At 42.2% G+C, this 11,757-nt stretch overlaps 2 protein-coding genes across 4 annotated transcripts; one reads left to right on the plus strand and one right to left on the minus strand.

The window, feature by feature from the left end:
- Positions 1 to 1,085: 1,085 nt before the first annotated feature.
- Positions 1,086 to 4,309, plus strand: ahsg2 (alpha-2-HS-glycoprotein 2). 2 transcript variants are annotated; one of them, XM_067605314.1, is made up of 8 exons: positions 1,086 to 1,293; positions 1,698 to 1,897; positions 2,344 to 2,454; positions 2,616 to 2,697; positions 2,824 to 2,978; positions 3,083 to 3,178; positions 3,407 to 3,478; positions 3,591 to 4,309. In XM_067605314.1, exons 2-8 carry the CDS (start codon positions 1,700 to 1,702, stop codon positions 4,041 to 4,043), a joined length of 1,167 nt encoding a protein of 388 aa, XP_067461415.1. In that variant the 5' UTR covers positions 1,086 to 1,293; positions 1,698 to 1,699; the 3' UTR covers positions 4,044 to 4,309. The 2 variants fall into 2 exon arrangements, with proteins under 2 accessions (XP_067461415.1, XP_067461414.1); XM_067605313.1 differs by lacking the exon at positions 1,086 to 1,293 and having other exon boundaries at positions 1,608 to 1,897.
- Positions 4,310 to 5,205: 896 nt separating this feature from the next.
- LOC137193884 (nascent polypeptide-associated complex subunit alpha, muscle-specific form-like) lies at positions 5,206 to 11,436 on the minus strand. 2 transcript variants are annotated; one of them, XM_067605315.1, is made up of 7 exons: positions 11,056 to 11,436; positions 10,700 to 10,876; positions 10,437 to 10,558; positions 10,194 to 10,359; positions 9,327 to 9,442; positions 5,384 to 9,248; positions 5,206 to 5,293 (listed from the first exon to the last, which is right to left on the minus strand). In XM_067605315.1, exons 1-7 carry the CDS (start codon positions 11,321 to 11,323, stop codon positions 5,244 to 5,246), a joined length of 4,764 nt encoding a protein of 1,587 aa, XP_067461416.1. In that variant the 5' UTR covers positions 11,324 to 11,436; the 3' UTR covers positions 5,206 to 5,243. The 2 variants fall into 2 exon arrangements, with proteins under 2 accessions (XP_067461416.1, XP_067461417.1); XM_067605316.1 differs by having other exon boundaries at positions 5,391 to 9,248; positions 11,056 to 11,435.
- Between the last annotated feature and the right edge of the window lie 321 nt (positions 11,437 to 11,757).

Raw genomic sequence — 11,757 nt, forward strand, 5'->3', positions numbered from 1 at the left:
ATCTGTGCCCCTTTATGTATTTATTTATTTATCCTCCTATTGTTTTGCTTTTATTGAATGTAAAGCTTCTTGCACAGTCCCTTTATCGAATGTTTTTTTATTTTATTTTTTATGTCATAACTGATTTCCCTGGCACTTTGTTTCCTCTTTTCATTCTTAAAACTTGTTTATATGTTACTGTTGTTTGAGTTTGAATGTTGTCAATACATTTGAGAAATAAATAAATAAATAAATAAAATGGACAACATGAATGTTTTTTCTGCTGGAATAATAATTTACACTTTTTACAGAGGGAAACTAAAGATAACAACTAATAAAACAAGACATTAAAAGATGTTGACGTTTATTAAAAGTCTATACTGTGTTGAAATGTTCAATTACAATATCATATATCACAATACAATTGAAAACGAAAAATACACCCCATTGCTGAGAATTAAGCAATAACATTTATTTTTGTTCTCTCTCAAAAATCATTTTCACTGCCATTATAGACAGCAGCTACATGCATTCAATCCACACAAACATAAACACAAACATAACTGACTTAACTATATAGATAATTCAATTATATTTGTTACCTTCTGATGTAACATACATGTATTCTTTTACATATTCCTATTTTAAATGTTCACTTTACTTGGTAATTTTTAATAATATTGTCTCATATGGTCTCATTCTAGTTGACAAATCTTACATTATTTTGAAATCTTAGCACTCCACTACTGATGCATTACCAAACCACACAACACTACACCAGTACATGTGGCCTAAAATCTACCTGTCATTAAAATCAGTGTTAAACCACCACTTAAGGTGTCTCAATAGGTCACTCAAAGTATTCTATATGCGCTTTAAATGCAGATGAAACAGCTATATATTCTGTAGAAGTCATAAAGGAATTCTAGTGAGATTGGCAACACTGTGATCTCAAATAGCTGTGGAAATAAATAAAATATAGATGTCTTTTGTCTGTGGTTTATGGCTGAAATCAGGATGGTGCTGAATTTGAGACGACACTGCCCTTTTTACTCATCATTCTTTCATCACTATCTCTGTTTGTAGCTTGGTCCTGACCTGGACTGACACCAGTGTATTTTGCAGATCCGCGGCAGAGCAAATATGTGGGCACCATCAATGAGTGTCCCTGTCCCTAACTACGCTCCCCAGTTGGCAAACATCCTTTTTGCTGAAGTGTCATTGAGCAAATCTCTGAATTCCTGCTGACGGTGGTGCCCTGCTCTATGCTGACCTATCCTCTGACCTCTGTGGAGAGACAGCTGGTTACCCAGTGTGGGTATATGAACATGGAACCCTTCACACATTTTGTATGATATTTAAATGCTAGAAACATTCATGCCAGATATGGTCATAGCTATCAAATGCAAATCACACATAGTAGAGATGTTTCTAGCTTCATTGATCTTGCCATATCTCACAGTGAATGTTTTAAACTGGAGTCCATTCATCCCACGCCAGACTTTGTCAGCTTACATTTGTTTTGGCAGAAATCCTAAAACAGTGTACAACCCACATGTGACGCAGGAGTCACAAGGGATGACCACAGTGTTTAACTTGGCTGTTTTCCTGTTTAAAGTACAAGATATATACACCACAGGCTGCATGTGCTCTTCCTGTCCTTCATTGTCATATCTGCTCAACTACTCTGATTCCTCTTACGCGTTTATCTCTCACAGAAATGAATCCCCTGGGCATCACTGTGGTTCTGGGACTACTGGTGGGGGCATGGGCTCAGGTTGTTACGCTACGGCCTCAGTGCGACTCCCTTGAGGCAGAGGAGGCTGCTCTGGTGGCTCAGGATTACCTCAATGCCCAGCACACTCATGGCTACAAGTATGCACTGAACAGGATCGAGGACATCAAGATCCACCCTGGGGTGAGTCAGCGAGTGTAGAGGTTGTGTAGTGAGAAACATGGCAAACACATTTATACAGATTATTACTGTTTTTCAACTTTGAACATAAAATGCAGAATATAGCAAAATACGGTAGTGTATTACATGTATTTCCTCTTGACCACTGGATAAAAGGGTCACACAATTTGGCAGAAGAACTATGATATGAATGTGTGACTTTGTATTGAGATGATGTAGACACATTGTGTTACTTGTCAGCACCCCAATTAAGACATAATACATCTAACATTTGAACTACACTCTATTTCCCAGTGTTATTAGACACTAGGTATGCATCTTCATTCAGGCAAATATGACACCATTGACATGATATATGTATATACAAGGTACAGCAGATTTCTGTCAAATATGTGTCTGATACAGTAGATTTAAAAAAAATAAAAGCAATGTTTTGTCTCACCCCTTAGCCTGTTGGAGATGACATATATGTCATGGAAATCAACCTGCTGGAGACAGACTGTCACGTGTTGGACCCTACACCTGTTGCCAACTGCACAGTCAGGTCCAAATTTTTGACGGTGAGACTGCATGCTTCGTACACAGAAGCTCTCATACTTGAGCTGCAGGAATTCAACCAAATGTAAAGATAATGACAAGTTTAGGATATGAAATAATAATACTGAAAAATATCATCAAATACTTTTTGTGCTATTTGTATTGATTCCTTGTCTCAAATCAGGCTGTAGAAGGAGACTGTGATGTGGTGCTGAAGAGGGTTGGAGGAGCTCTGACTGTCACAGCATTCAAGTGCAAAACAGAGGGTAAAACTTAAAGATCATACTCTTAACTATATGAACACAGACATACCCACATACTTACACAATACGCCCCACATGTGTAACCCTCCAGACAAAAACCTACACTTTCTTCTCTTTGATGACATATAGAATCAACAGAGGACATTTGTCCAGGCTGTTCATTCCTCCTTCCCCTGAATGACACCCTTGCGCTGGACTTTGTCCATGTTTCTCTGGCAACCTTCAACAACATTACAGACAATGTAACATACACTGTTCTTGAGGTTGGAAGGATGTCATCACGGGTGGGCTCAAGCATAAATTTTCAAAATTTCTTACAATTTTAATGCACCTTCACGTTTTTCTTTGTGCCTGTCAACACATCATTGTTCTCAATAACTTGTTTCAGTTTGCGGTTGGTGGACCAGTCTATTCAGTAGAATATGTTGTCGTTGAGGCTAATTGCACCAATGATGCCTGTGTGCCCCTGAATGATACCATGGCTGTAAGTAAACAAAGCACTGGTTTAGTTTTCCACAAGAAAAACAACATTTTAAAACAAAGTTTTTGAAGGAGTAGTTCTTTGAATAATTGATTATGTACATTTTAACCCTGCTCACAAGCTTATCCAAGAGGATAGGGAAATAATAAATCTGGTCACCAAATGCCCCTTACAACAGTTAAAATATGACAAAACTTTGGAAAAAAATCATGTCTTTGTTTTCTCTATCAGGAACATGGTATTTGTACTGCTACAGGCCAGAGCACTGCTCCTCAAGTCGACTGCAAGATGTTTCCCACTCTGGTAAAACATATTCACTTGTCCAAATATGACCAACAATGAGTATTTACTTTACCATACTACATTTATATAGATGTTTTTTTCTAAGCCTCTGTTGATGCATTCATCTTTTCAGATACCTGTTGTAGATGCCAACAGTACTGCAGCTCCTGCCTTGCCACCAACAGTCCACATACATGCTGGCAGCCTGTCACGCAAGCACGGTCTGAGACACCACCAACTCACTACTCTCCATGACCCTCTGCTAAGCGGATTTTTGTCTGCGGAGTCAGCAGAGTCAGCTGAAGTGGTTCCTGTGGTCCCTGCAGTTGTTGATGCCGCTGCAGCTGCTCCACCAGCTGCTGATCCAGCTGCACCTGCTGCTGATCCTGCACCAGCTGCAGACCCTGCTCCAGGTGCTGACAGTGGATCTAAGTCTGAGAATAGTAAAGAGTTCCCTTGGCATTTTAATCTTAAGAAGAGAGATGTACCTGCCTCACCCGCCTCTGTGATTTTTGGTGCCCCTGTGGTTCAAACAGACCCCATTGTTCTTGTGCCAACTTGCCCAGGAAGGATCAGATTCTTCTAAGATTTCAGATCCCTTCCATGGCACACAGACTCTCTATCCTGGCCTCTTTCAGAAACACTGGCACTAGTGTAACTAGTAACTGTCATTCATAAAAGAATATGTCTTGTGGTAGGTGGATGTAACACCAATACAGCTGGCCTGCTATGAAGGAATAGTCTGTTAACTGAAATCAAATCACCAAATCACACGAGCATTATGTATTGCATAACTGTTGAAACCTCTGTAAAATGAATAAAGATTTGCATTTAATGCTACTTAATATTTCATCTCAATCTCTCATCTCTTTTGTTTAGTATCACACATTATGCATTTTAAAAAAATGCATGATACTAATACTCTATATGGAAAACTGAATGAAAACACTGGTACCAAAATGCATCTCCAAGGGTGATTGCAAAACAGAGCTGTTTGCTGATTGTGTTGACTCATGCCAATGACACTCCTATGAACCCATTGGCATTTCCAATAACAGCAAAAAAAATAAAACAATCCATAACCTAAATCAAACCTGTATGACTCCATGTGTAAGACTGTTCAATATTTTAAACATTTTAAATGTGTGTTTACACAGATTCTTTAACAGCCAAAGTTCAAGTCTTTTGAAGGGCAGTTCAGTTATATGAATTAAGTCATTAAAAATTTCCATTTTATGATCAAAATGTTAAAATGAGGAAAAAGCCTTTACCTTACAACATCTCTTAACAGTTAACCTGTAACAACACAGCTAAGAATAAGGAAAAAGTAAGAAGTGACTGTACTAACACTGTGTGTTATTGAAACGTCAAGAAAAGCTTTATAAACAAGATTTTAGGGTTGCACTTTCTGAGGCCACAGTTGATAAAAGGTTAAATTCTAGTAAGTGTATTTACATGAATGGGTCAATGTTCAGGGAGCACCAGTTCATGGTGAGGCGAAATAAACCGGACAAATAAGTACAAGGGCAATGCACTTTTTTTCCCTCCTCTTTTAAATCAAAAGTATATAATGCTAAAAAGGTACAGAGTAAACTTATACTTTGAAACTAGTCAAAGAAAGAAAAAATGAAGTCCTTGACTGCCCATGCCAAAAGACATAACTTCTGTAACATTCTGCTCTTACACTCCCACACTCTGAAACACCAACTCCTATGGTCATTTAAAATAAAACCACACACAGCACAAGCTCAGGTAGTCTAAACTGTTTATTCATATTGAAGGCAACTCATTTCTGCTTCTGATTTCCACCTTCTCTCTGGATGGGTTGGTTCAGCCCTGCAAGAAACAAGTATATTAGTATGAATGATTAGGTTTATACAGAAAAAAAACAAGCAAACAAAAACAAAACAAAAAACATTAACATACCATTTACCTGGTGGTCAGCTGCAGAGCTCCATTGTTGAAATGCCTTTCTAGGAACATGTGGTGGAGTCCTGCGGCTGGAGCCTAGGGGTGCAATGGGCTTCCAGGAGTCTTTGAAAGAGTCTAGGAATTTAGGTTTTTTTTGTGTTGCACTGAAAGAGAGGTCCTGAGGCAAAGGCACTGAATGAACTCCATCCAAAGCTGTGAAAAATGGCAAACCTGATCTATCACCAGGCCTTGGCATGTAGTTGACATTACCAGGTAAGGGATTAGTCATTCCTTTGTCCAACCATTTAAGGTTTTGGGGTTTCCCTTGTTGTAGGCTTAAACCCTGAGGATGTTGGGCTTCACTATTGTGATGCGTTGCAAAGTTTTGTGCTAGGACATTTGTGTCACGAACCAGATCCCTAAAAGGCTGCGGAGATTTAGCAAAACCATTAGGCTCTCTACCTGGTGGACCATGCTGTAGGAGAACATAACTCTTTGGCTCAGAATAGGAGTGCACAGTCTGTTCATGTTTAGAGGAATTCTTTGAGCCACTCACTGATGGCGGTGGTTGTAAAGAGTTGTTAGGGAACAATGACTTGTTATGAGTAGGTGCTTGAGCATCTTGAAGCATGTAGTAAGGGAACAAACGAGGATCAAGTTCACTTTGAGCCTTATGATGTGCTGGTGATTTAGATTCACTGGGTTTTTTGTTAGATGGCTGCACTTCCTTGACTGTAGGTTTATTTTGATTCTTTGTATATTGCCGTTGTAGATATTGGGCAACATAAGATGACAGTTGGCCATTTTGCTGCTTTGGAGGCTGTACATTATATAATTCATATTGCACCACTGGATTTACCGGGTCATTAACTGAAGTCTGAGGTGTAGAGGGCACATTAAAGCGAGTTTGTGATTGGCTTTGTGGTAAATTTTGCCAGTCACCATTTTGTGGTAGATATCGCCAATCAGAATTGGGTACAAAATAAGGGTAAATTGGTAGTGCAGGGTGTGTTGGCTTGGTTGGATTACTCCCAGGTAGTGCAGCAGGGTTGCCATCTGGTGGCTGGAGATGGGGCTGCTTTCTATTTTCAGATGGAAAGGACTGAGGTGAAATAGGTGCAGAGGTGATCCCAGCTTCAATTTTTGTTTCTCCATTTGGTTTTTGAGGAAGAGGAGCAGAACTTAAGCCATTGCCAAATACATAATATGACATTGGAGAAAGGAATGGAAGTCCTGTATATATTGGAGGTGTATCTTTACTGCCAAGTCCAGCAGGGACAATATGATGGAGATGTTGATGAAAAGCAATTTGTGGACAACAATTAGAAAATCCAGATGGGCAAACCTGGGGGCAATAAACCGGTGGCATATTTGGAGTGCCCGGTTGAGGACCTTGTGGGACTATAACATTACTAGGTTGTTGAATGGTGGACCCCGGGGTTTTTTGATCACTGGCTGGAGTGATCCATTGTGGTTGCTGGGCAGAGGAAGTTGGGGGTAATGTTACAGGCTGTCCCTTAGGAGTTTCAGTTGCTGGGGACTCTGTAAAAGAGGTGGGCTTTGTAGCTGGTTGATTTTCAGGCACTGGCACAGGGTAGAAGGGATAGGGGTACAATGGCTGGTGCACTTGACCCTGAGGGGCTTCAGGCTGTGGTGGTTTTGGAGGCTCTGGAGCAGCAGTGGGCTTTGTAGCTGGTTGATTTTCAGGCACTGGCACAGGGTAGAAGGGATAGGGGTACGATGGCTGCTGCACTTGACCCTGAGGGGCTTCAGGCTGTGGTGGTTTTCGAGGCTCTGGAGCAGCAGTGGGCTTTGTAGCTGGTTGATTTTCAGGCACTGGCACAGGGTAGAAGGGATAGGGGTACAATGGCTGGTGCACTTGACCCTGAGGGGCTTCAGGCTGTGGTGGTTTTGGAGGCTCTGGAGCAGCAGTGGGCTTTGAAGCTGGTTGATTTTCAGGCACTGGCACAGGGTAGAAGGGATAGGGGTACGATGGCTGGTGCACTTGACCCTGAGGGGCTTCAGGCTGTGGTGGTTTTGGAGGCTCTGGAGCAGCAGTGGGCTTTGTAGCAGGTTGATTTTCAGGCACTGGCACAGGGTAGAAGGGATAGGGGTACGATGGCTGCTGCACTTGACCCTGAGGGTCTTCAGGCTGTGGTGGTTTTGGAGGCTCTGGAGCAGCGGTGGGCTTTGTAGCTGGTTGATTTTCAGGCACTGGCACAGGGTAGAAGGGATAGGGGTACAATGGCTGCTGCACTTGACCCTGAGGGGCTTCAGGCTGTGGTGGTTTTGGAGGCTCTGGAGCAGCAGTGGGCTTTGTAGCTGGTTGATTTTCAGGCACTGGCACAGGGTAGAAGGGATAGGGGTACAACGGCTGGTGCACTTGACCCTGAGGGTCTTCAGGCTGTGGTGGTTTTGGAGGCTCTGGAGCAGCAGTGGGCTTTGAAGCTGGTTGATTTTCAGGCACTGGCACAGGGTAGAAGGGATAGGGGTACGATGTCTGGTGCACTTGACCCTGAGGGGCTTCAGGCTGTGGTGGTTTTAGAGGCTCTGGAGCAGCAGTGGGCTTTGTAGCTGGTTGATTTTCAGGCACTGGCACAGGGTAGAAGGGATAGGGGTACAATGGCTGGTGCACTTGACCCTGAGGGGCTTCAGGCTGTGGTGGTTTTGGAGGCTCTGGAGCAGCAGTGGGCTTTGTAGCAGGTTGATTTTCAGGCACTGGCACAGGGTAGAAGGGATGGGGGTAAAATGGCTGCTGCACTTGACCCTGAGGGTCTTCAGGCTGTGGTGGTTTTGGAGGCTCTGGAACAGCAGTGGGCTTTGTAGCTGGTTGATTTTCAGGCACTGGCACAGGGTAGAAGGGATAGGGGTAAAATGTCTGGTGCACTTGACCCTGAGGGTCTTCAGGCTGTGGTGGTTTTGGAGGCTCTGGAGCAGCAGTGGGCTTTGTAGCAGGTTGATTTTCAGGCACTGGCACAGGGTAGAAGGGATAGGGGTAAAATGTCTGGTGCACTTGACCCTGAGGGGCTTCAGACTGGCTTGCAGGTGGTTCTACAGGTTTCTGGGTAGGCCCAGATGGGGGGTTAGACGGATATGGGAGGAAATGCTTAGTTACTGGTGGCTGTGTTGGGGGATTGTCAGGCTTAGCAGGTTGAGGATAAAATGGTAAAGGGTAGAAAGGTTGCTTTCTTTGGCCTTGAGTAGTTTGGGTAACTGGAGGAGATGTAGGTGTAGGTTTCAGTTCAGTCCTGTGTGCAGGAGCAACATCAGGGTTTGGCATAACGTAGAATGGATAAGGGTAAAAAGGTTGTTCCACTTGGCTATTAGGTGGTTGGGTGGCTCGAGGCAGCACGGGAGTTTCTTTAACAGGCACCTCAGGCTTGGCTGGCCAGGGGTAAAACGGTAAAGAAATTAATTGGGGCACTTGTCCCTCAGGAGTCACCGGCAGCTTTGCAGGGATTGTTTGTTGTGACTCCTTTTTCTTTGTTACAGGAGTGGGGTTTGGCTGTACAGTGGGTCTATTTTCTGGATTTGCAGGCTGGGGGTAAAAGAAATTGGGGTAAAAGTAAGGTAACTGAGGCTGAACAACATCTTTTGGCCCCTGATTTTGTTTCTGGTTAGGAACCTCTGGATTCTGAGGAATGCCTGGGACCTGGGGAACTACAGTTTGCACCGGATTTTTCAGGGTTTGATCAGGAGCACGAGTTGAAGGCAAGTTATGTGATTGGTTAGAGGGATACACCCCTTTGCCTGGTATTTCAGTTTGCTGTTGTGGGCCCTTTATTGGGCTTTTTGTGGGTCCAGGTTGAGCTGGTGACAATGCTGGGCAGGAAATCTTGGTTTCTCCATCTCCAGCCAGTTCAATGGTGTACATTCCATCCTGGGACACAAAATGTCAATGTTTAACTAAACATTTAAAAAGGGGATATCATAATTATGAAGAAATGTGTGCCTTTACCTTTTTCTCCACACAGGGTGCATAGCGAACCGAGATGACCACACCTTCAGGATGGACAACTAAACTGAAGCCACATCTGGGCGATTCCCTCATCAGTGGCTCCCAGCTGCCATACACTACACAGTAATACATTACTGTCAAGCACACTTTCAAAAGTAGTGATCAAATCTTCCTGTCTCAAAATGAATTAGATGCCAAAAAGTAAGCCACTGAAGGGGGCTTACTTATTTAAATTGTATAATTTAAATAGGCCTCATTTGACATATCTTGTAATAAATTGCACAAATGAATATCCATCCTCCTAAGCATTTCCCATTAATGTGTAATTTCAGTGCTACTGTTAAAACACACAATAGAGGGTTATCAGACCGTTTTTATATGAAAGCAGCTTACCAGTAGGTAAAAGCATCTACAAATTCAAGTTTAGTCACACCACTTATGGCTAAGAAAATGATTAAATTTAAATTGAAAAATCATGGCCCGTTCTTATGATTCAGAAATAAAAGTTTAACAAAAAAGACTGAAAAATAGAATATGCTCAAATACAGCTTTCATTGCCTTGTGTTAGAGTTGTGACAGCTATGATATTTCATAAAGCAACCCAATAGTGTCACAGTTTCAAACAGTCCTTTCTCATTGCAGACATAGCAAGATAAGCACAGGTGTCACTAATGATGGCTCTGTTTCATTTTGGTGTGCCAGTAAGCCAGCATAGACAATACAAGGGTCCCAACACCTCAATGGATGCAGCCATTATTTGTGATTAGCTACACCAGCGTTTGACAGTCAAAATGTGAGCATCATCTAAAGCTTTTATTAAGTGTTGGTTTATTTTAATAGAATACTGGAATATTGAGAAAAACTTACATTTTACTTTAATCTTATCTACAGATGTGGCCCATTCCATTTTCACAACCATGCCTTCTGCATGGCAGGTAACCATTGGAGGGTTAGGCGAAGACTGTCTCATCAAAGGGCATGACATCCTCACTGGTAATCCGCACCAACGCAATGGGAGTACATAACTGTCTTCCTGAAACCAGCAAGAATTTTGAACACAGTCAACATTACAATACATGTGTGCATCACTTTCAGACCAGAGAATCATACCTCAAGTGTGACAAAGCAACCATCATAAGGTGCAACTAAGACCATATCTCTCCGTGTTGATCCGATGGTGTAACCACAGCTTGATGGCAACTTGGACAGAGGCAAGGGAGACAGGTGACTTCCTGAGAGATTAAAATTCAACATATATAGTTGAGACATAGTTGAGAATTCACATTAAAACTAATCTGCCAATACTTCAAGTACTGTTCATAGTAGAAAAGTTGTGAGGGTTGAGTCCATATAAAAAATTTAAAAAAACTCACCCCTGTCTACAAGAAACAGAGATCCAGAAGTGGAAGCAGCATCTTGGACTTTAAGTTTCATGGAGTCTCCTGTACATTCAACCTTTGGTTCCATTTTCAGCAGCCGTTCCACTGCAGAGTTATCAGCCTTTGAAGAGCCATCACCCTGTCCTTTAGGTTGCCTGGACATCTCCCAGCCTTCAATAATAAGACTGTATTATTATATAAATTCAGAGAACACCATTTTAACATTGATGCACACAGATCAATACAGTGCATGCATGGGACTAAATGTGTCATCAGCACTGTGGTAGAAATGATTAATAACTTCAGTGTATTTTGTATCAAATTATAATCAGCACTTAAATTTTACATACCCATGTCTGCTTGGTAACCTGAATTTACATCCATGTAGTTCTTTGTGGCTTTGGTTCCTTTGAGTTTAGCATGTCGCAGAGGATCTTGCCCAATTAAGAGTCTTCCATGGTGTAGATCAATGTCTTGACTTTGACTAAGTGTCGAGTTTTCTCTCCATTTAACTGTCTTAAGCCTTGTCAATTTTGTGCAACAGCAAAACGAACTAGCGACCACAAAAAGTCCTAAACATAGTAAAATCTTGGAACCCCCGCTCTCTCTACACGCCATTAGAACAAAGAAACACTGCACACGGGAAGATTTCCTCAGCAGTGTGCCGAAAACGCCGAAATCTCCTCTCCTCCGCAGATAGTTCCTATTGGCAGCACGCGGGTCCTAATTAGCCACAAATTAAAAATCCTGACCACAACAGGTGCTGCCTATAGCGCAATTAAGGGCGGGGCAGAATTGTCAAATAGAACACTCAACTCCTGTTTGATAGTCTTGTCCATTTCCATGCCTTGAGTAATGATATTTGATTTTGCTTAGGCCTGAATACCTGATCTGTCCGGGTTTTCCTGAGCCTGTGATAACTTGATGATAACTTGATAACTTCAAAAATAAAATCCCTGGCAATTACTTGACATATGAAAAAATTTAGACACTTACGATGTTGATGGTGTCTATTGCTGCCTTTTTCAGGCCTACCTACCTGCTTGTACACC

This window comes from Thunnus thynnus, chromosome 12 (genome assembly GCF_963924715.1).
Source record: "Thunnus thynnus chromosome 12, fThuThy2.1, whole genome shotgun sequence".
NCBI lineage: Eukaryota > Metazoa > Chordata > Actinopteri > Scombriformes > Scombridae > Thunnus > Thunnus thynnus.